General features: G+C 48.5%; 2 protein-coding genes across 2 annotated transcripts; one reads left to right on the plus strand and one right to left on the minus strand.

The window, feature by feature from the left end:
• Positions 1–2,621: 2,621 nt before the first annotated feature.
• Positions 2,622–6,584, plus strand: NHP2 (NHP2 ribonucleoprotein). The gene is made up of 4 exons (XM_082836254.1): positions 2,622–2,902; positions 3,112–3,181; positions 5,482–5,587; positions 6,257–6,584. Exons 1-4 carry the CDS (start codon positions 2,743–2,745, stop codon positions 6,380–6,382), a joined length of 462 nt encoding a protein of 153 aa, XP_082692380.1. The 5' UTR covers positions 2,622–2,742; the 3' UTR covers positions 6,383–6,584.
• A 981-nt stretch (positions 6,585–7,565) lies between these two features.
• On the minus strand, positions 7,566–22,132 carry RMND5B (required for meiotic nuclear division 5 homolog B). Its single transcript, XM_082835280.1, has 11 exons — positions 21,993–22,132; positions 21,713–21,834; positions 17,392–17,554; positions 14,251–14,396; positions 13,982–14,122; positions 11,406–11,506; positions 11,057–11,223; positions 9,932–10,097; positions 8,410–8,512; positions 8,164–8,318; positions 7,566–8,076 (listed from the first exon to the last, which is right to left on the minus strand). Exons 3-11 carry the CDS (start codon positions 17,528–17,530, stop codon positions 8,013–8,015), a joined length of 1,182 nt encoding a protein of 393 aa, XP_082691406.1. The 5' UTR covers positions 17,531–17,554; positions 21,713–21,834; positions 21,993–22,132; the 3' UTR covers positions 7,566–8,012.
• Between the last annotated feature and the right edge of the window lie 570 nt (positions 22,133–22,702).

Genomic DNA, 22,702 nt, shown 5'->3' on the forward strand with positions numbered 1-22,702 from the left:
AGACCTTGGTGAGGTCAGTCAAGCACATTTGCTTGAATTGGGTTTCCTGGGGATGATAATTCTCTGTGGAGTTCATCATGCCCAGTGCACACATCTGGGAGCACCTTTCCCCTTTGCAACACTGACACATTGTCACCCAACCAACAAGGCTAAAAGAGGAATAGAAAACCACCCTGCACCCTCTTGCACTGTTGGTAGGAATGTAAATTGATACAGCCACTGTGGAGAACAGTATGGAGGTTCCTTAAAAAACTAAAAATAGAATTACCATATGACCCAGCAATCCCACTACTGGACATACACCCTGAGAAAACCATAATTCAAAATGACACATGTACCCCAAAGTTCATTGCAGCACTATTTACAATAGCCAGGACATGGAACAATCTAAATGTCCAACGACAGATGAATGGATAAAGATGTGGTAAATATATACAATGGAATATTACTCAGCCATAAAAAGGAATGAAATTGGGTCATTTGTAGAGATGTGGATGTACCTAGAGTCTGTCATACAGAGGGAAGTAAGTCAGAAAGAGAAAAACAAATATCGTATATTAACGCATGTATATGGAATCTAGAAAAATGGTACAGATGAACCTATTTCCAGGGCAGGAATAGAGACGCAGGCGTAGAGAATGGACATGTGGACACAGTGGGGGAAGGGGAGGGTGGGATGAATTGGGAGATTAGGATTGACATATATACACTATCGTGTGTAAAACAGATAGCTAGTGGGAACCTGCTGTATAGCACAGGGAGCTCAGCTCAGTGCTCTGTGACGACCTAGATGGGTGGGATGGGGGTGGGTGGGAGGGAGGTCCAAGAGGGAGGGGATATACGTATACATTGTACAGCAGAAACTAACACAACATTGTAAAGCAATTATACTCCAATAAAACAAAAAAAAAATACTAAGATTGAAAAAGAAAAGAAAACCACCCTGCAGAGCCCTGCCAGCTGTGTGTTCAGAGGAGCTCTGCTCTCACAGCCTCACGTGCCACTTGGGGAGGGTTCCCTAGGGAGGGCCAGAACTTCTACTGCAGGACCTAGGGGGAGGGAGAAGGTGGGGGAGGGTTTGGGGTGAGAAATGGTACAGCAAAGTGGTGGACAGTAAGGCAAAGCTGACAGTAGCCACCAGTCCTAAAGCTCAGGAGGGACTATCTTTTCTCAAGAAATTCCAAAGTGCAAACATTTAAAAGGTCAATTTTTGGTTACATTGTGCATACAAACTTTGCTTATTTTCAAATTATTTTTTGTTGCTTATATAACTATTCTCATTGTTCAACTGATATATTTTTCTATTTGTGAAATTATTTGGGGTCTAAGTTTAGTATGGATTGCATCCTACTTTTTCTTATTAAAATACTAAGTTTTTTAAAAGCTACTTGTTTTTTATGTAACGACTGCACTTGGTTACAGGGTTAAAAGGTCAGTTTTCAGCTGGCTTAACTGCTTTGTGCTGGCAAGGCCACATGCAGGCTTCTAAAGTTCCACTTTCTGGCCTGTTTGGCCACCACAAAAATGACGAGACTAATTGACAAATTAGTTGCCTTTGTCAATCCTATAATCAAAGGCAACTAATTTGTAACAATGATCTAATTAATATTCATCCAGTGTTCCAAGACAGGGTACATGAAGTAAGTCAGAGGTACAAGATCCACCCCCGTCTAGGCCTGCTCGCCTCCCCAGCGTTACAGTCCATTAATCCTCTAGAGTTAACTGCAAACCGGGCGCCTACTCAGATCTCTCCCCCACCACACCCCGAAGTCTCAACCCCAGTGTTCATGCTGTCTTCCCTCTCAGCTCCCGCCAGCTGTCTCCGCCATGCCTTGCGTGGGCGTGATGCCAGGCGGCGGTAGGAACTACAAGGAAAACAGAGGGTTAGGGGATGCCGTTGGGAGGTCGGCGGGAACTGCAATTTTAGATACTTTGGTCAGGAGAACCTCTCCCGTGGTAAACATCTGAGCAGATTCCTGCGGGAAGGGTGGGAGCGAGCCACCGGCTCTCTGGGGAACAGCGGTCTAGACCAAGGCAATCAGTGAGTGAGTGGGTCCATCTCTTGCCAGGAAAGAGAAAGCAGAGTGTGAAAAATCGTGCTGGAACGAAGGAATCGTTAGCAGTGTCAGGCTTTACCTTAACCTTGGCACCTAGGTTACACCAGCCAGGACCAGTTCAGGACCTGGGACCTGACCGGGCTAGGCACTGCCTAAGGGATCAGATTCTAAGGAGGTTTGGAATCACACCGAGCAGCCTTCCCATTCTTCCAGTCCGGTCGCAGACCCCGCGCTTTAGGCAAGGATCCTGTCGCCTTAAATGTGATCACGACCCTACAGGTACAGCCTCCTCCTCCTCCTCTTCCTCCCGCCGCCTATTCTGTGACGCCGAACTCTCAGAAGAGCCCAAGCCTGGGTGCCAATGCCTCCTCACCTCCTCCAGGCCCCGAATCCCTCAGGGCTCCGCCCCTTGCCTCCTGAACCCTCTGACTCCGGCCCTAATCCACTCCGCCCCGCCCCGCCCCAGTTATGGAGTGGCCCCGCCCCTACGGCCGAGGCCCCGCCCCTCCGTGCTGTATATTTAAGAAGCTGAGCGTCAAGAATTGGTCAGAGTCGGAGACCTGAGTTCCTAATTGGTTATGGTGTACTGCCTGCTTCCTGCAGAGCGGCATGACCCGGAAGTGATTCCTGAAGCGCCGGCCGCGTGGATTAGTACTTTGGGCACTCGGTTGCCGCGGTCGCTGCCATGACCAAAATAAAGGCAGATCCAGACGGGCCGGAGGCTCAGGCGGACGCGTGCTGCGGAGAGCGCACTTACCATGAGCTGCTGGTGAATCTGAACCCCATCGCGCAGCCTCTGGCTTCTCGCCGCCTCACGCGGAAGCTCTACAAATGCATCAAGAAAGGTGCGGCGGGACTTTCCTGGTGGTCCAATGGTTAAGACTCTGCGCTTCCAGTGGAGGGGGCATGGGTTCGACCCCTAGGTGGGGAAGTTACGCAAGCCGCGTGGCGTCTTCAAAAAAAAAAAAAAGGTACGGGTGGACGCCGGGGTGAGTCGGGACAGGGCGCGGGTGGCGGGCGGAGGTCCCCTCGACCGATTCTTCTGTCGTTGCAGCCGTAAAGCAGAAGCAGATTCGGCGCGGGGTGAAGGAAGTTCAGAAATTTATCAACAAAGGGGAGAAAGGGTAAGAACCCCCTCCCGCCGGATTTTGCATTTCTAAACGATGACGAAGGTATCCCTGCTACTTAGTAGGTAGTCGGTAAAAGAGCTATGACTCCCCCTCATGTGCAGAAGGTAAATTCCCTTCCGTACAGATGCTGATACATCACTTACACGAGCGCAAAGGGACACCATGGGGAAAGTGAATTCCAGGGGAAGCGAATCGTATAAGCCAGCTCACTTAGGGTAGATCCCAGTTTCATTCATTCAGCCGACTATTTACTGACTCCTCTTTTTCAGGCACTATACTATGGCGAGACAATGACAGTAATCAAATACACACAAAATTACAAGTGTCATAGGTAACCATGAAGGAAAAGTACAGGGTGCAGTGAGAATGACTTTATTATCCTACATCTTTTCTTTCTGGCATTTATCAGAACCTGAAACTTATTTGCATTTTTATTCCCTGTATCTCCCACTAGGGCCAGAAAGTAAGCTCTTTGAGAATAGGAAAAAGCCTCTCACTGCTTTACTTTCACAAGTGTCTGGTACATTGTAGGTGCTCCAGAGATAAATAATGCTGGGGGGATTTGATGCTCTATGGAGTCTGACCTAGGTGGGGTAGCTGAGGTCTGAAGATATAGGAATTAGTTTGTGGGCTGGGGGGGAGGGGAGACATTCTGCCAGAAGAAAGTGGATTTCAGGGCAGGAGAGGGTAGTAGTGGACAGAAGTGCTAACTTCGCATGGGGTTTTTGTAAGCCATGGTAAGTTTAGTTTTTGTACTCAGAGCTTTGGAGGCCACTGAGGGTTAAAGCCAGGGAGTGACATAATTATGTTTACACCTTAAGAAGATTTTTCTGGCAACTTTGGAAAGGATCAGAGGTGGAAGAATAGATGGGGAAATTGAGATAGGAGGCTACTGTGGCATAGAAGAGGCGAGGGCAATTTTTGATTGGGTTAGTGATGGCGAGATGGAAAGAATTAAAGTGGATGGATGAGAGGACTTTCCGATATGGAGTGAAGAGGTGTGGATTCCAGGCGAATGGACAGAGGGCACACTCACTGAAATAGTGAATAGTGGAGGGAGCTGGGTTTGTATGGGAAGATCATGAGTTTGGTTTTAGACAAGTTTTTGAGGTGCCTTTTAGACATATGAACCGTCTCCCTAGCAGAAATGTCAAACAGGCAAGTGGCTATAAGGGTTTGCAGTTTGGGAGAGGGTCAGGCTGGAAAGAATAGATTTGGGAGTTGTCAACACATAGTTGGTGCTTGAAGCCTTGGTTATGGATGGGGTCAGCTGGGGAGAAAGTACTGACAGGGCAGCCAAGGACCAGGCTGTGGGAACAGCAGCGTTTAAAGGCTACTGAGGAATTCCCTGGCGGTCCAGCAGTTAGGACTCCGTGCTTCCACTGCAGGGGGCCCAGGGTTCGATCCCTGGTTGGGGAACTAAGATCCCGCAAGCCGTGAGGCACGGCCAATAAAATAAAATAAAGGCTACTCAAAGGAAGAGGAGCCTGCAGAGGAGGAGAGTATATGAGACAAAAGGAAAACGAGGAGTGTGGATGCAGTGCTTTGAACCAAGAGCTTTTTCCTTGTGTTTTCCTCTCACTCCCCTAGGGAACAGACCCTTCCCTCTGTGTCATCAGGGCTGCTGAGGCCCTTGTCCCAGAACCCCAACACTTTCCCAGCTAAGAGCCCTAGCTGGGGATTCTCTGGCAAGCTTTCATTGGATCTGTTTCCCTGTCACTCCTGGGAATGATCCTGGAAGCACTCAAGGCCCTTAAATGTGACTAGTTTTTCTAGCCGTCTTGTCTGCCCCATCCCCATCCTGGACTCCAAAGCCATCCCTGGCTCCCCAGCAATAGCCAGCCCCTGTGTATCTGGTATCCTTCTGATTCTCTCGACCTTAAATGCTTTCCCTGTCTCCAGCCCCTCCACGGGCTGCCTGACATGTTCATCATTCAGCTTTCCTCTCAAGTATCATTTCCTGATTCATTTTTTGATCTTCCAAGGAGAGCTGAGCTCTTACTCCTTGGCATCTCTCTCATACCTCATCTGTCCCAGCGCGGTATGCTTTGTCACACTTGGTGGCATTTACTTGTTGCCAAGCAATAGAGATTACCTCTCCAGAGGAATGCACTCACCAAACCAACCTGCATGAATTTCTAAAGGTTGGGAGACACACATTAATAATTGCACTCTTTGAGGTCATGGGGCAGCTTAGCCATCTCTGTACCCCCAAGGCCCAGCTCAGAGGCAACACTTACGACTGAAAGAGGGAAAAAGCAAGCTGGAAATGACAGTGGTTTCTCTTATTTCAGGATCATGGTTTTGGCAGGAGACACATTACCCATTGAGGTATACTGCCATCTCCCAGTTATGTGTGAAGACCGGAATTTGCCGTACGTCTATATCCCCTCTAAGACGGTAAGGAGCACGTGTGCCTGATCTTGGTCAGCACAGGTGGGAGGGTGTCTGGGATCAGGTATGTGGCAGCAGGCCATAGTGGGAAGGAGCATGAGCTTTGGAATTAAGACAGGCCTGGATGGATTCTTGGCTCTGCTGCTTCCTAGACGAGGGACTGCAGATAAGTTACCTCTCTGCACTTCCATTTCTTTCTTGTAAAATGGGAATCCCCTTCTCCATGGACTATGGGAATGAAACAGAAGGTGAACTTGGATATGTAAGTCCTATTAGGTGGGTACAGTTTCAGAGGGGATGTTCTAGGGACCTGAAGCTGTCCTTACCCTTACACAGCAGAGGCCAGGTCTGGGGTCCAGGGAGTGGGGGATGGCAGGGACCTGGAAAGCATAGGCACTGCCCAAGGGGACAGCCCCTGCTGGGCTGGAGCCCTTTCACAGTTGCCATGTGAAACTGTAGGCCCAGTGTTGCTGGACCACAACTCGAAAGTTTGCTGAGTTTAAATGGTGGCAAAATGTTAACATTGACTGACTAGCACATGTCTTAACATTGACACTAGCACTAGTCTGTGGGCTGGATTAGGCTGGTGGATCATGGATCATCAGTTTGTGACTCCCTGGTATACAGGTTGTGCGGCCTTCTTTCCAAACAGCCCTTCTATTTCCTTCTCTGCAGGACCTGGGTGCAGCCGCCGGCTCTAAGCGCCCCACCTGTGTGATAATGGTCAAACCCCATGAGGAATACCAGGAGGCCTATGACGAGTGCCTGGAGGAGGTACAGGCCCTGCCCCCGCCCATGTGAAGGACTTAGGCAGCAACCTGGGCACCTGCTCCAGAAGCTGTTGCATTGGCAGCGCACCAGCTGGCTGCCCACATTCATGGCATCTCTCTGGTACCCTGAGGCACGTGTTCTTCCCAGGTGGCTCCAACAGCTACTTCACGGCAGCAAAGCCAGCATCTTCTCCATCAGTGCTATTTTCTGTTGAGCTTCAATGAAGATGATGTGGGAGAAATAAATGCCAAAACTAAAATGTGCTGAGTCTGTGGGTGTTTTTTTAAGCAGCAGCTACTGGTGGAGCTGAGGAGTTGGTGGGGAGGAAAGAGCAGAAGCAGCCTTTCTCCTCAGAGGACCCGAGGACTTCAAGAATGTTCAGTGCTAGTGCTTGGCCACCAGAGCCAGTGCTAGACTCAAGCTTAGAATAGACCCTACTGCCCACCCTGAGCTTTCCACTCCCGCTTCCAGAGTAGCTGGGAGCTGCAGGACGAGCCAGCTGAGCCCAGGCCCCACTTCACCTAAGCCTGTAGCTCCTATGTCGGGGACACCCCCATTCCTCTTTTCTTTTTCCCCAAGAGACTTAAATGCCACTGGGAAGCTGACAGAAGGAATGTACCCACCCACACAGTAAATTTTAAATAGATATATGAAGTTAATTGCAGAACCCCAGGCCATCTCTCCTGCTTGGCATAATGGCCCCATAACCTAATCCCTTCAAACATTTTAGACTTATGGTGCCTTCCTGTTTTCAAAGGCCCAGCACAGGACCCAGTACACACAGCAGCCAAGCTTCAGGCACCCCGGAATAAACTGGAAGGACCTTGGGCTTGAGGGTTGGATCTGGTTTAAACTCCAAGCTCTCTTCTTGATAAGCTGTGAGCCTTTTTGGGCAAGTCACTTCATCTTCCTACATCCCTTCACACTCATCTCTAATAAGGAGGTAATATGATTTTATATGTGTATATGTAAAAGCACCTTGCCCAGGGTCTGCCATCTCCTAGCTTTTTCTCCCAATCAGATGCAGGTTGGGTTCTTTAGACTGGGCTCTGTGGCTGCCATGCTCCCAACCAGCAGCAATAGTTAGGCCATGCCCAGTACCTGTGCGCAGTGGGCACGTGGTAATTCTTAGCCTGTGAAGCTAAAGGTGGGCAAAGTAAGGAGAAGGCCCGTGAATATATTTGCTCAAAGTTATAAAACAACGGCATTCAGTTCTATCCCAGACTATTTACAGTGGGAAATTGATGCATACAGTTGTGAGGCTGTACAGTGGGAGGAATGGACACAAGCCTTGGTGTGGCAGTAAGAGACCTGGCTGAGGGCAGGATGGAGGACATCTGCTGTGCCCGCCAAGTCCTTTGCTTCTCTGTCAGTTGCTACTAAGTCAACAGCAAATATAATGAAGGGGAGACAGAGCAGGAGTACAGAGGCCAGAGTCTCCCTGCCCTTAGAGCCAAGGAGCCAGCTGCCGGATGTAGGCTGCTTCATCTCCCTCCTTGGCCTCTGCCACAGGGCCACTCCAGCCCCTGCCTGTGGTGGCACTCCTCAGCCAGTTGCTCTGAAATGAACCACAGTCCACAGAAGCCAACCACCCCCACGGAGACAGACCAAGGCTCATGGGTGAAAAACCTCTTTCAGCAAAGTTCCTCCCAGGCAGGAATCAGAATATGATGCGTTTCCCATCTGCTGGGTTCTGCTCCATGGGACAGTAGGGACACTTCAGCCTACAAAGGGAGGAGAACCAAGAATGTCTCAGGGGGCCAGCCAGCAGAAGGATCAAGCCAAGGTGGAGCAGAGCACATGGAACTTACTTTCCTCCGTTAATGAGCTTGTTGAGTGCATCTCGGGAGATGACATGGCCACAAATGAGCTTGATGGGAGGGTTGGAATCCGACGTCTGCTGACGGAGGATGGGGCACGCGAACACTGAGTGGTACCAGCACTTCATACCTAGTTCGATCTCAATCTGGGGAGGCCAGCAGAGGTGTGAGTCCCACTTCCCATGGTGGCTGTCCTCCCCAGCACCTCCTGCTGTACCTCCCCCTGCCAGGCCTCACCGGTAACTCATCCTTGTGACTCCAGACCCCAGTGCACTGCCTCTGCTCGATCACAGCTTTAATGTTCATCAGCACTGGCAGCGCCACACAGCCAGAGGCAAAGCTGCAGAACAAAGAGCAGGGGCTGGAGTGACCCTGACCAAGAACCCAGCAGACAGACAGAAGGACCAGCACATTGTTGGAATGTGACTTGGGACAAGGTTTCAAAGTGGCACTTGATCAAACCGGTACTTAAAAATCTCTCAGGTAACACATAAAGCCACATATGTAGTCATGCGTCCAACTCTAAAAAGTCATTCTAATGCACCCCCAAATTTGAGAATCTATAATAAACACAAAAGGAAAATCCAGGGGAGAGATAATCTGTTCATCCCAAGCACTGATAAGTCCTTGGTGTGACAGGGACAGTGATGTTTGGAAGGGCCCCATCCTGCCTGTCTACCCCATTCCATTGTCACAGTGCACCTCTGTAACTGCAGTCAACCAGGGCACTTAGATACAGGAAAAAGCAGATTCAGTCCTCACAAGGATTGGGCGGGGGGTGGGGAGCCGACTGGCTGGAGCCTTGGGTACCAAACGCCTACAACACGCAGGGCAGTTGTGTGCAACAGAACCGTCCTAAGGCACCGGTGTTCCCACTGGGAAAGACTGTTCTATAACCAGAGTCTGTGGTAACGAATTGGAGGGTGCAGCCTATCACAGTGGGGCAAGGCGTGAGATTCCACAGCCAGCCTAAATAAAATACACCACTGTGGTGCGGTATGTGGTGGGGTCAGGTCCAGGTGACCTTTAGTCCCTGTGAGGCCCTAGGAGCCTGTTTTCTCATGTAAAATGAGGATAACAGTACCTCTAACTCCTTGGTTCGTTGTGAAGCCATGAGAAGAATATTAACTATAAAGGAGTCTTCTGAGTGAAAGCTCTCAGCACATATGACTCAGCCACTCAAGTCTCCCTGAAGGAAAGTCGTGTTTGAGAGATGAGGTGGCAAGAAGGCCAGGCTGTCAGAGGGTCTTGTGATAATCCAGGGGTGAGGTGCAGGAGAAACAGACCTCACTCAAGAGACTATAAAATGGGAAACTTGGGCTTCCCTGGTGGTGCAGTGGTTGGGAGTCCGCCTGCCGATGCAGGGGACACGGGTTCGTGCCCGGGTCCGGGAGGATCCCACATGCTGCGGAGCGGCTGGGCCCATGAGCCACGGCCGCTAAGCCTGCGCGTCTGGAGCAGGTGCTCCGGGAGAGGTCACAGCAGTGAGAGACCCGCGTACCACAAAAAAAAAAAAAAAAAAAAAAAAAGGGAACCTTGACCCTGTCATTGACCTTGTGGTGATCCCAGGCCACAACTCTTTCTAAATCTGTTTCTCCAACTGTAGAAAGAAAGGTAATTCCTATCTGGAAGAATGACTAAGACAGCCAGTTTAGGTCTGTGAAGGCACCAAGCACCATTCCTGGACGTGGCAGGGCCTTGGCAAATTGGGTTTCCCTCAACCCTCCCACTTGTGCTGCCCCCACAGGGCTGGCTGTACCTGACGCTGAGGGGTGACTCCACAGAAAGGCCCAACAGGGAACAAGCATCGCGCGTAAAGGTCTCACAGATCTCGGCCCAATGGCTGTTGTCCAGGAGGTGGCAGTAGGGTGACTTCTCCAAGCCCAGCCGCAGGTATACCAGACTGCCCATCATCACCTGGATCTCTACAAGGCAAGGGGGCATCAGGGTACAAGGAGGCAGCCTTTTCCCAGGGTTCTGCATCCAGCCCTGTTGTGGCAGGGCTGCAGAGGCAGTATGAGCCCCATGGCTCCCAGGCCCGAGACCTGACCAAATGGGGGTTAAAATGCCCTCTGGCAAAACCAGTTTTCCCTAAAATCCAGTGAGGAAGTGGGGTCTCAGGCCTGCTTCTGTGGCAATCATGACCCCACAGCATGAGGTAGGTAGGGGTTTCAGTTTCCTTCCCATCTTTTCAGCTGCATCAAGGAGTGAACTCAGGCCAGCACTCATGTCTCTATTCTCCAACACTAGCTAATCCCCCCAACCCACCCCCGCCTTTTTTTTTTTTTTGGCCATGCCTTGCGGCATGAGGGATCTTAGTTCTCTGACCAGGGATCAAACCCATGCCCCATGCAATGAAAGTGTGAAGTCCTAACCACTGGACTCCAAGGGAATTCCCTAATCTCCCTTTTTAAAAAGCTTTCAGGAGGCAGCAGTATCTAGCTAAGATTTCATAACATTGCTGGGCTTTCATGTTGTTTATCTCTAAATAAAATGTGAAGTAATAAATGTGAGGGGAGCTAAAGAAAAAAGTTACTAGTAGTCGGGTGGTTACTAATTGTGAACATCTGGAAGGTGAGGCTCAAACAACTGAGGTTTGGAATTCCTACTGTGAGGCAGAGCAGCATGAGGGCACGCGTGTCGTGGGCAGGCCTGGTGAGCTCTGGGTGGGGGTGTGGCACGTGGCTGGGGACCAGAGGTGGTGTGAGATGAAGCTAGGAGGGTATGGCAGAGGCGGTGAGGAAGGGCCTTGAGTTTGTAGTTCACCTGGGCGACAGTTGGGGAGGGGTTCCCACGCAGCCCCACGTGGGGCAGGGACGGGCAATCCCAGACGTGATATCCGCCAGAGCCCAGCATTGCCCACCCTGGAACTCGGGGCACGTACCCCGCTGGTGAAGCCGAGCAAAGGGCTGGAAGTGCCGGGCGTAGCTGAGGGCCTCCAGCTGCTTCTCAGGGCCACCTGCCAGGAGGCGGATGAAGTGCAGTCGGTGCAGCTTGAACTCCAGGGAGCTGTTGAGCTCGAGCAGACGCTGCCTGTGGGAGACGGCCCATCTGGGAAGAAAGGGGCCAGCTGAGTGTGGAGCTGGTGGGGCGAGAGAAGGGGCCCTGGAAAAGCCTCCAAGAGCCTATGTGAGGCCCGTGAGACAGAGCTGGAGACGTGTCAAGTACGCTGAGTGAGGTGAAGAGCACAGACAAGCCCTGTCCCCCGCGGGCCCACCCAAGGGCCAACGTACTCCAATGCTGGCCCCAGGTCTTGTTCATGCAGAGCTTCCAGGATTCGATTCAACTCCAGGAAAGGCTGCTTGAAATCCAAATCCACATTCAGTGTTGATTCCTAGAGGGAGAGAGAACAATTCACCACTGGAGGACAGCGTTTCCAAAATTCTCTGCTCTACACCTAATAAAACCTCATCCACCAAAGACAAGCTAGAGAGGGCCAGGTTTTACATGAGGAGCCATGGTCTCTTGCCAGACACCTGGACCCCTCTTATTCCCAGTTCAGTTCTGGGAGGCTGAGTGCTACATGCTGGCCTCCCAGAGAGCAGACTGCAAACCCCACCCCACCTGCTGGGGTACTGGAGACCCACACTGAGTAGCATGGAGAGAAAATTATTCCTTTTCAATCCCCCTAATTACATTAAGGGAAAGTATCCTTTATTTTCACTTCTAGTGTGTCTTTAACACCTAACAAGTGCTACTTCGTCATTTTACTAATCTTCCTTTTTAAGAAAGGGATTACCAGGCACTCAGACCTCTGGCTGGCAACCAACTCTACCTAGAAATTAATAACTTCACTTTTCATTGTATATATATATTTTTTTTTTTATATTTTAAATTTTATTTTATTTATTTTATTTGTGGCTGCGTTGGGTCTGTTGCTGCACGTGGGCTTTTCTCTACTTGAGGCGAGCAGGGGCTACTCTTGGTTGTGGTGCGCGGGCTTCTCATTGCAGCTTCTCTTGTTGCGGAGCACAGGCTCTAGGTGCGCGGGCTTCAGTAGTTATGGCATGTGGGCTCAGTAGTTGTGCCTCACGGACTCTAGAGCACAGGCTCAGTAGTTGTGGCGCACGGGCTTAGTTGCTCCGCAGTATGTGGGATTTTCCCGGACCAGGGCTTGAACCCATATCCCCTGCATTGGCAGGCGGATTCTTAACCACTGCGCCACCAGGGAAGCCCCCATTGTGTGTATATATATATATATGTATATATATATATATTTTTGTTTGTTTGTTTTGTTTTGTTTTGTTTTGCGGTACACGGGCCTCTCACTGCTGTGGCCCCTCCCACTGCGGAACACAGGCTCCGGATGCGCAGGCTCAGCGGCCACGGCTCACGGGCCCAGCCGCTCTGCGGCATGTGGGATCTTCCCAGACCGGGGCACAAACCCGCACAAATCCCCTACATCGGCAGGCGGACCCTCAACCACTGCGCCACCAGGGAAGCCCCATTGTATATATTTTTATAGCTACTCTCTTTTTATATCAGGGGCACTGATTTCTAAAATTTATTTAAAGAAGCAACAAAAGCAAAAAATAAAAAGCAGGACTACATCAAACTAAATTAAAAGCTTCTGCACAGCAAAGGAAACCATCAACAAAATGAAAAGGCAACCTACCAAACGGGAGAAAATATTTGCAAATTGTGTATCTGATAAGGGACTAATATCCAAAATATATAAAAACTCATATAACTCAATAGCAAAAAAAAACCCTTAAAAAATGGAGAGAAGATCTGAATAGACATTTTTCCAAAGGAGACATCAAAATGGCCAACAGGCACATGAAAAGCTTCTCTACCTCAATCATCAGGGCAGAGCAATGCAAATCAACATCACAGTGAGCCATCACCTTGCACTTGTTAGAATGGTTATTATCAAAAAGATAAGAAATAACAAGTGTTGGCAAGGATGTGGAGAAAAAGGAAACTTCGTGCACCTTTGGTGGGAATGTAGATTGGTGCAGCCACTATGGATAACAGTATGGCTCAAAAGATTAAAAATAGAGCTACCATATGATCCAGCAATTCCAATTCTGGGTACTTATCCAAACAAAATAAAAACACTAACTTGAAAAGATATCTGCACCCCCATATTCATCGCAGCATTATTTACAATAGCCAAGATAAGGAAACAACGTAAGTGCCCATCAATGGATGAATGGATAAAGAAGATGGTGTGTGTGTGTGTGTAAAATGAAATATTATTCAGCCATTAAAAAAGTAGGAAAATCCTATCGTTTGTGGTAACATTGTGGATGGACCATTATGCTAAATGAAATGTCAGACAGAGAAAGACAAATACCATATGAACTCATATGTGGAATCTAAAAAAGTTTTTTTTAAGAAAACCAAGCTCATAAACACAGAGAACAGATTGGTGGTTACCAGAGGTGCAGGGTAGGGTGTGGGAGAAATGGGTGAACTGTTTTTGTTTTTTTTTAGTTTTAATAAATTAAATACAATTTTTAAAATAGCTATTAACCCATTTAAGGAAAGAATGCATCAACAGAAAGGAGCTGGTCTACAATGGAAGCAAAGTTAAGGGGCGATCTTAGAGGAAACATTGGACTTCCCATGTGCAGTCCAGAGGGGAGGATGCCCTGCCAGGCCAACTGTCCACTGGAAACAGGTCTCTGGGAAGAGGTATCCCTATCAGACAATCAGAGCTGATGACATACATATTTGAGTCATGTAAATAAGCCGACCTGTCTGGATACAAGAAAAAAATAATAACGGGGTCCTAATATAAAGAAAACTACCAAGTAGAAAGCAGAACAGGCAGGTACCAGTGCCTTCCCAGCGGGCTCGTTACCTGGCACAGCTCCTCAGCAACACTGAGCATGCCCTGCTGGTACAGGTGCTCCAAGATGGCCATCTGCAGGATCTGCTGCTGCTTCTCCCGAGAGTCCCACACTGCGTCGGAGACTACACCGCAAATCTCAGAGTCAAAGTTCTGACGAGGATAAGAGACAGGGCCCTGTGACTCAGGGTCTCACTTCTCACACTGGCTTCCTGAGAAGCCCTGCTACACACTAGCAGCAGGTGTTCCCGCCCCCAGTCCGGGGCCACCCACATGCTCACCCTGTCAATGGCTTTGCCCACTCGGGAGACACTGCTGTGAATGTCCTTGTGGTCTGAAGCCAGTTTCTGCACGGTGTCTTTTATCTTCCGGCAGCACTGAGACATCACCAGGGAGAGGGTGGCTGAGAGAGGGGTCCCCTGGAGGGCTGCAGAGAAACACTGGCAATGAGTCAGGACACAGAGGAGAAGACCTTGTCCCTGCCTCCTTATTCTAAATGCCAGCATGGAGGCCGGGAAGCAGCCCTGAACTCCAAAGTGAAAGCTTCTACTACAGGTCCTGCCACTTTTTAACTACATGACTTGGAATTGGTCAAGTGGGACAAGCCGGTTCATCTCTCAGAGTCTTCATTTCCTCATCTGCAAAATGGGGGTGATAGCACTGGCCTTGTAGGTTGCTGTGAAATGAAGATGATTTGGCACTTACTGTGGGCAAGTATTTGGTTTTAGCTCATTTAATCCTCACCACCATTCTATGCAGTGGGCACTGTTAGTATCTTGTACTACAGCTGAGGAAGCTGAGGCAGTAACTTGCCAGATGTCACAGCAGTGATCTGAAGCCCAGGCTCCTCACCACCACCCAGATGGCTCCTTATTATCTTGAAGGAGATACCCTGTGGGAAGGCTTTGAACCGTAAAGTATTGTTCCCATGTTAATGCCTCTAATTAACCCAGAGGACACCAGGCAGGCCAGGGTCCTCCAGGGAAGCACAAGGACATTTCTGGCTCAGGATGCCAGGTTTACAGTGGTGTCCACCCCCCATGACTGGATGAGCCACACGAACTACCAAGAGCACGTGGGGCTTGGAATAGAGAGGGCAGACAGGGCACGGGTCCCTTCTTCCAGCCCAGCATCTATGTCCCTTCTTTAGATGGCAGCACCTCGGTTCAGGGAAGAAAACACAACCCAGGGAAGGGAACGTGACCCAATAGGGCCAGGGAGCGTCTCAAGCTCCAAGACCAGAAGCCCTGGAAGAGAGAAGCATTCTGCCAGGTTGCTAAACAAACAAAAGTGAACTGGAGTTGCTGGAGCACCATGGCCACCTCAGGGGAGCACTACTCTGAGAATGAAGCCAGTGTAGATTGAAGGTATCACATGAGCACTTACATCCAACTGGGCTGGACCTTTCAGTTACCTGAATCTATAAATCCAGCAACCATACCCCCTTTGTTTGTTTAAGCTAGTCTGAACTAGGTTTCTGTCACCTGTAACTGAATGAGTCCTGACAAATACAAACAGGAGGTGGTGGCTGGGCCTACTCCTACTAGGATGGCTATAACCAAAAAGACAGGTGATAATAAGTGTTGGTGAGGATGTGAGGAAACTGGAACCCTCATACGTTGCTGGTGGGAATATAAAATGTTGCAGGTACTTTGGAAAACAGTGTGCCAAACAGTGTGCACACAAAACAGTGTGCCAACATTTTCTTCAAAAAGTTGAACAGAGAGTTACCATATGACCCAGCACATAAAAAAAGAATGAAGTACATGGTACAATAGGGATGAACCTTGAAAACACGCTAAGTGAAAGAATATAAAAGGCCACATATTATATGATTCCGTTTATATGAACTGTCCAGAATAGGTAAGTCCATAGAGAGAAAGTAGATTAGTGGTTGCCAGGGGCTGGGGGAGAAGGAGAAATGGAGTGATTATTAATGGGTGGGGGATTCTTTTTAGAGAGATGAAAATGTTCTGTAATTGGATAGTGGTAAAGACTGTACAATTCTGGAAATATACTAAAAACCCACTAAATTGTACACTTTAAAAGGGTGAATTTTAATGTGAATTATAGCTCAATCAAAAAAAAAAGGAACTAGGGGTTACCTCTGGTCAAATCTAAGACAATTTGATCACCAAAATAAATAATAACAGTAATGGATTATAACCCATTGAATAATGTAAGAATTTATGAGTATGAACTTGGAATGAAGGAAGGAAGGAAGGGAGGAAGGAAGGAAGAAAGAAGGAAGGGAAAGCTCCTTTCTTATAGTTAAATGCCAACTAATAAGTGTATAGGGAATGATAGATCAGGAAAAATCACCCATGTTGCAACTAATTTTGTAATGATTGGTTCACGCAAGAATCATCAATGAATGCTAAAACCAGTGGGCAGAGTCTGATAAAGCACAGGAAATTTATATAGTCTCAAAGTACCTCCCCACAAATTACTTATTGATTAACTCTAAAGAAAGAAATATTAACCTTAGGGTGTAGGAACCTGGCAGACACCATCTTAACCAAAGATCTTGATCAAAGTTAACATCACCCATAATGGAACAAGCTGATACCTTGTACCTCCTGATGTGATGCACTGAGAAACACATCAGTTCTGAAGTACTCTTGCCCAAAATGCAAAAAAATAAGGAAACAGCAAACAAATCCAAATCGAGAGACGTTCTGCAAAATCACTGGCTTTAATGTTTCCAAAATGTCAATGTCATGAAAGGCAAAGGCAGGTGGAGGAAATGTCCCAGATTTAAAAAACTAAAGATTAGACACAAGAAACTAAGTGCAATGCTTGATCTTGGATTGGATCCTGGACTGGAAAATAAAATTTAAATGTTTTACAAAAATTATTGGATAGTGGCAAATTGAAATATGAGCTATATTCATTAGGTCATAATATTAATGTCTAACTTCTTGATTTTAATAATTATACTGTACTTACGTAAGAGAATGCCCTTGATCTTAGGACATACACACCAAAGGCTTAGCTGTATGATATCTGCAGCTTACTTTCTAATGGTTTTAAAAGTAAGAATATGCAAGAAAACTGATAAAGCAAATATGGCAACATACTAGCAGTTGGTGAATCTTGGTGAAGGGTATATATGAGCTCTTTATACTGTTCTTAGGACTTTTCTGTAAACTTGAAATTATCTTAAAGTGTCTTAAAGACTCAAAATAGAAAAGCAAATTGAAAACAAAACGTAAGTGAAAATAATCTCAGGTAAATTAATAATTTCTGTTGGGCTTTTTGAAATAGCTCAGAGACTTCCATTGTTCCCCATTGAAGAGGCCTAGGGATCCATGTATCAATGCCCTAACCATCGTCCTTCCAGAACCCTATTATCAAGCAGCCTTGGGGTCTCCTAGGCCCCAAGGGAGGCAGGTGTGGGGCTCTAGTGGGGGGACACCCACCTGCGCTGGCCAGCTCAGCCCGCAGCTGGCCCACGTAGTGCAGCAGCTCCTCCAGGCTCTGCTCACAGTGCTGCCCATAGGTCAGGAACTTCTGCAGGACCTTGTCCACCTCTCTCTCCACACTTGCACACTGCTCCATGGCAGCCACTGTGTCAGGCCCCACCTGGGCCAGAGGGGCACAGTGAGGAGGGCTCCCAGATCCCACCTCACCATTCCCATATCATATATCAATGCTTAGAAATTCCCAGCTTAACATATCTGTACACAGCTTCCATCACCTCCAGCCAGGGTGCCCATTGGAGGTGCAGGTAGGCGTGAGGACGGGTCTTCTGAATCACGGTGAGAAAATTACTCTGTTTTCAACTCTTTTCATTAGAATCCTTGTTCATCTCTTTTTAAAATTTTTTTTGGCTGTGCCACAGCATGCAGGGATCTTAGTTCCCCGACCAGGGATTGAACCCATGACCCCTGCAGTGGAATCGCGGAGTCTTAACCACTAGACCACCAGGAAATTCCCCTCATCTCTTTTTTAATCGGAAAAGAGAGCAGGCCTTGCAGAGCCCTCAGCAGGCAATACTATCTATGCTATCTAAGTAGAAATCCATACATACATCGCATATTCTAATGTTTCATGTATTTTCATATGTTCATTATGGCCACCTCTTCACTTAGTGGATTTGATTTTCCATATACTATAGTGATAGAAGCCATGAAGGCAGTCCTTGAATGGCTGATGCTTGAAAGCACAGCCTATGGAACAAATGCTGACCACAATGGCCTGAGAGGCCTTGCCCACCACTCCTACCTCAGCCTCCCTGCCGCTTGCCCACAGACAGGCAGCTCATATTCCCTTGTTCCTTCACAGCTCCGTGCCTTGGTATGCTCTCCATCACCCCTCACTTCCTGGACTACTTGAGAATCTGGCCCATCCTTTCCAAGGCAGCTAAGAGGTCATCTCCTTCTGCAGCTGTCCCTAGCCTGCTCTCACCTGGCTCCCTCCACTCTCACTTGGCACCCTTCTATTTCAGTTTTGATCACTGGGTAACGATCTGTTTGAGGGCTTGCCTCCCCCACTAGACTAGAACATCTCTGGTTGTAAAACTCTTCCTCCTCATGGTACCATTGAAGAAAGTTGACTTTTCTTGTCCCACCTTTCCTACCACTAAGGTCCCATTCCTAAGTCCCTTCAACACTGGGCCACTGCTCCCCTCCATTTCAGAGCAGCCTTTGACACTGAACACATGGACAATCCTTAAAATGCTGGTGATAGAGTTGATTTTGCTCCCCATCTTTCCATCTATGGGATTTAAAGTGAGAGGGCTCTGTCAAATGCATCTCTCAAATGTTCAAATCTAGCCAGTTGTTCATTCTCTCAAAGAAGGGTACAGAGTAACATCACAAAGAGAATTCTGTGTCCAAAGTGACCATCGGGATTCTCCCAGTCTCACCAGCCTCTCTTCCCATTCCCACCAGTACTGTTAGCCCTGACCCCATCATCTTGGTCCAACCTATAGCCACTATCTCCTTATCAGACAGGGGATGAGTAATGGAGAAATGGTACCCAGGGCCTTGAGATGTATTTATGCCCTCCCTCCTATGATTGACACTATCACAGTAGAATTTGTTAATCATGGTGTCTAGAAGACATGCCCCCCTCTTCATGCCCCCTGAGGAAATACCCTATAACTGGAATATGAACCACTACAGGCAAAATATAACAGGGATACCTGTTGGAAATAATATAATAATAATTATTGCTATGAATAGTTAATATTTTATAGGGGCTTATTATGTGACAGGTGCTGTTCTAATGACTTGGCATGCATTAATTCACTTAATTCTTACAAAAGCACTATGAGGTAGGTACAATTATTAGACCTACTTTACGGATGAGAAAATGAAACTCAGATTAAATAAATTGCTCAAGGTCACGTAGCTGGGAAGTAGAGGACCTGGAACCGAAGCTGGGCAGTCTGGCTCCAGGCTCCAGAGTCCTTCTCTGAAGCACAGTCCTCTCTGGACCAGCTTAACAGGCCACCATCTCACCAGGAAAGGAAAGCAGCCAATATTTGTGGTTGGAATGAGTGTACAGCAATGATTAATGATGACAAGAAACAGGAAAGTAACCACAGAGCCTGTGAGATGATCAGCTAGGAAAGATGGCAGTACAAAAGAATGTTTGCCAAGAGTGGGAACCAGAATCACAATTTACTGAAAATAAACACTGCTCAAGAAAGGTTACAACCTCACCAAGGTCAAACAGTATGGCCCTGTCAGACATCAACTAATACCAGGATTATCAAAGGGAAGCCGAAGTCAGCATCTTGAAATTGTATTAAAAAGCTGAGGGAGGAGATGGGTACAAGAATTTTCATCCCAGTGCTGTGTTGTGGCAGGGAGTTTGAGACAACCCAGGGGCCTACGGGAAGTGATAAGTCAAGTAAAATGTGGGAGATGCACCTATGGAAACCTGGGTAGCACTGAGAAACCATGTTCCGGATATACCCACAGCAACATCAGTAAGATCCCAAAACACGGTACTGAGGGAAAAAAAAGAAACAAAATGAAGTCCAGGCAGAATACCACTTATGTTTTTAAAAAATATATGCGTACAACCAAGGACACATGCAAATAAAAGGATATGTACCAAACACATCAGAGTGGTTTGCTGCAGTTGGGTGGGGGGGAGGGAATGGGGAAAATGGGGATAAAAGGGAATATGTAAATAAATGCAAAGGAGAAAAAGGGCCTGTGTGGACCAGTTAAATGTACACTGAACTGATAAATGTGATTACCTCAATAAATTTTTTTTAATAAAATAAACGAGATGGGAAAACAGAACTGCTTGCAGGTATTCCATCCGAAAAGCCCAAGAGGCCAATTCGGCCTGTCCAGGGTTAGCCACTCTCCCTTAATCACAGCCGGTCATCTTCACCAGGCACAAGGATGGATGAGTGTGAGTTTGTCTTCAGGATTAATCCAGGGAGTTTCATTTCCATTATCCTAAGCCCTCCTTCCCAAGGTCTCACATGGACAGAAATTATCTACCAGGGTGATCACCCCAATACAACACATCAGATCCTGTCACCCCTTTATGCATCACTGCCACGGTTTGACATAACATGCCCTTTGCAATTGTACATTTACTTCCTTTGCACAAGCTATTCCTGTGTATAGAGTGCCCTCCATGCTTCTCTGCACGGAGAACACAAGATGCTGTTTAATCATGAAGCCCATGAAGCTCTCAATGAAATCTCCCTGCCTCCTCCTCTGCTTCACAAACCAAACCTCTGTCAAGGGCGCCTATACCACACACATCTGAGTTCTCAGCACTGCGGCACAGTAAACTGCCTATTCACATGTCTGTCTCCCCGCACTAGACTGAGCTGCTCAGGGCTGGAGTCCAATCTCATCCTCTGTCCCCTCAGTGCCCAGCCCAGGGCCTGGTCCACGGGGGGTACATCCATTTCCTAACTAGGAGGCCCTGAGCTCAAACTTGTCTCAGTTGGGCAGGAAGAGACATGAGTGCAATACTGAAATCCCCACCAAGGCATGCATAGGGGTTTTGTCCCCAGTCTTCAACATCCTAACACAAGAGGGCCCCTTCTGGGGCCAGGGGAGAAGAAGGGAAGTTTGCGCAAATCACAGAAAGGTCCCCTTTGCCTGACACAGAACTGGACAGCCTCCACCGACCCAACACTTAATCTTTTCACCCCCCATCTCTATCCAGTCTTCACCTGACACATCACTCCTTTGCTTAAAATCCAATAGATTTCCACATACTCAGAATAAGTATGGGAGATGGGTCTGCAAGGCTCTATGTGAGTCAACTCCCAACCACCTCTCCAACTTCATCTCCTACCACTCTCTTCCTTAATGGCCATATTCCAACCACACTAGTTTTCTTAATATTTCTTGAACATCAGTTTATTTCTACCTCAGGGCTTTTTCCCTCTGCCTGAACACTCTTTCAGATCTCCCTATGACTGGGTCCTTGTTAGGGTTTCAAACGCATTTCTTCAGAGATGTTCTCCTAGACCACGGTATCTAATGTTGCCCCCTCTGCCCCACCCCGTACCTATTAGTGTATCATATCACCCTGTTCCTTTTCTTCATTGCACATCTTTATTTCAAGTTTCAAATCTTTCTTCTGTCATTAACCAAACCTGGAAGGAGGAAAAAGCCCACCAATCTTCTTGGACTACAGCCCCTGCTGGGAGTTTCACCTTCATTAGCATGCATATTACTGGCAAACTCCTACTCATCCTTCAAAAGACCTTAGTCGAATGCCCTGCCTGGCTCCCACGTCCGCAACGGTTACCTCCGGCTCGGCAGGGTCGCAATAGGATGGGACGTGTGAGTTCGAGCCACTCCCCAGGTAGGGGCGGCTCCCCGAAGGGTCTCTGAGAATGTAGGAGTCCAACTCCCGGCCCTGGCCGACGTCTGAGGAGAAAACAAACCCAAGGGCGGACTGGTGAGGGGGCTTAGTCCCGCGGCTTTACAGAAGACCCGGGGCCTGGGAGCCTGCGTAGCCGAGCAGCCGCCCACCGCGCTCCGCCCTCTGACCGTACCTCCCGGCAGGGAAGCCAGCCGGCTCTCACCTGGTCCCGCAGCCCGTGGCCTGGTTTCCGGCGCCGCTGTCAACGGAACCGGAACCTGCGACAGTTGCTCCGAGGCTCTGGATTCGCCCACTCGCGGCTCCGCGGAGGGGTGGCCGAGCCTCCCTGCGCACGAGTGGAGTCGCCCGCAGGGTCAGGGCGGCAGCTGAAAACCGCACCTCCGACCGTCGCGGGGCTGCGCCCGGGCTCCCCCGGGAGCCCGAGGCCGCCGGCCCGGCCCCGACTCTGCACGTCTGATGGGAGGAATCGGAGCGACCCACTCGCTGGCTAGCGGGGGTGCACGCGGCGGCTCCGCGTTCAGAAGCCCTAGACCAGCAATAACTCTGCCTCCCCCGGTCCGCGCCCTCCCACCCTCATTCAAAGTAAAGACAATACTGAACAACACAATGCATGTAAGGTCCAACAGTTAGGCTTTCCCGCGATAGCTCCTTGATGCCCTTTTTGAAACATCAAATGATGTTTAAAAGAGAAGTCCCCTTATTTCTACCCCAGCCCTGCTGCTCCCCTAAGTCCATACTTAACACACTGGGCAATTAAATTCTGCTGCGAGGGACTCGGCCCTGCCCTGCTGCCCTAAATTTGTCGCTCTCCTTCCAGAATGGAGGGGAGACAGGGGTTGCACAACCGCCCTAAGGAGGAAGGGTAAGAGTTAGGAAGGAGGTGAGAGGAGATGGTGACCCCAAGCCCAGGCC

Source organism: Leucopleurus acutus (genome assembly GCF_964270905.1).
Source record: "Leucopleurus acutus genome assembly, chromosome: 3".
Lineage (NCBI taxonomy): Eukaryota > Metazoa > Chordata > Mammalia > Artiodactyla > Delphinidae > Leucopleurus > Leucopleurus acutus.

What these genes read in the sequence shown, in the direction of transcription:
- NHP2 (XM_082836254.1), top strand. Translation starts at nt 2,743, where the DNA reads ATGACCAAAATAAAGGCAGATCCAGACGGGCCGGAGGCTCAGGCGGAC. An exon ending in CTACAAATGCATCAAGAAAG is followed by an intron (nt 2,903 to 3,111) that starts GTGCGGCGGGAC and finishes CTGTCGTTGCAG; the next exon opens with CCGTAAAGCAGAAGCAGATT. An exon ending in ATCAACAAAGGGGAGAAAGG is followed by an intron (nt 3,182 to 5,481) that starts GTAAGAACCCCC and finishes CTCTTATTTCAG; the next exon opens with GATCATGGTTTTGGCAGGAG.
- RMND5B (XM_082835280.1), bottom strand. Translation starts at nt 17,530, where the DNA reads ATGGAGCAGTGTGCAAGTGTGGAGAGAGAGGTGGACAAGGTCCTGCAG. An exon ending in TGGGCAAAGCCATTGACAGG is followed by an intron (nt 14,123 to 14,250) that starts GTGAGCATGTGG and finishes TATCCTCGTCAG; the next exon opens with AACTTTGACTCTGAGATTTG. An exon ending in GTCACAAGGATGAGTTACCG is followed by an intron (nt 8,319 to 8,409) that starts GTGAGGCCTGGC and finishes TGGCCTCCCCAG; the next exon opens with ATTGAGATCGAACTAGGTAT.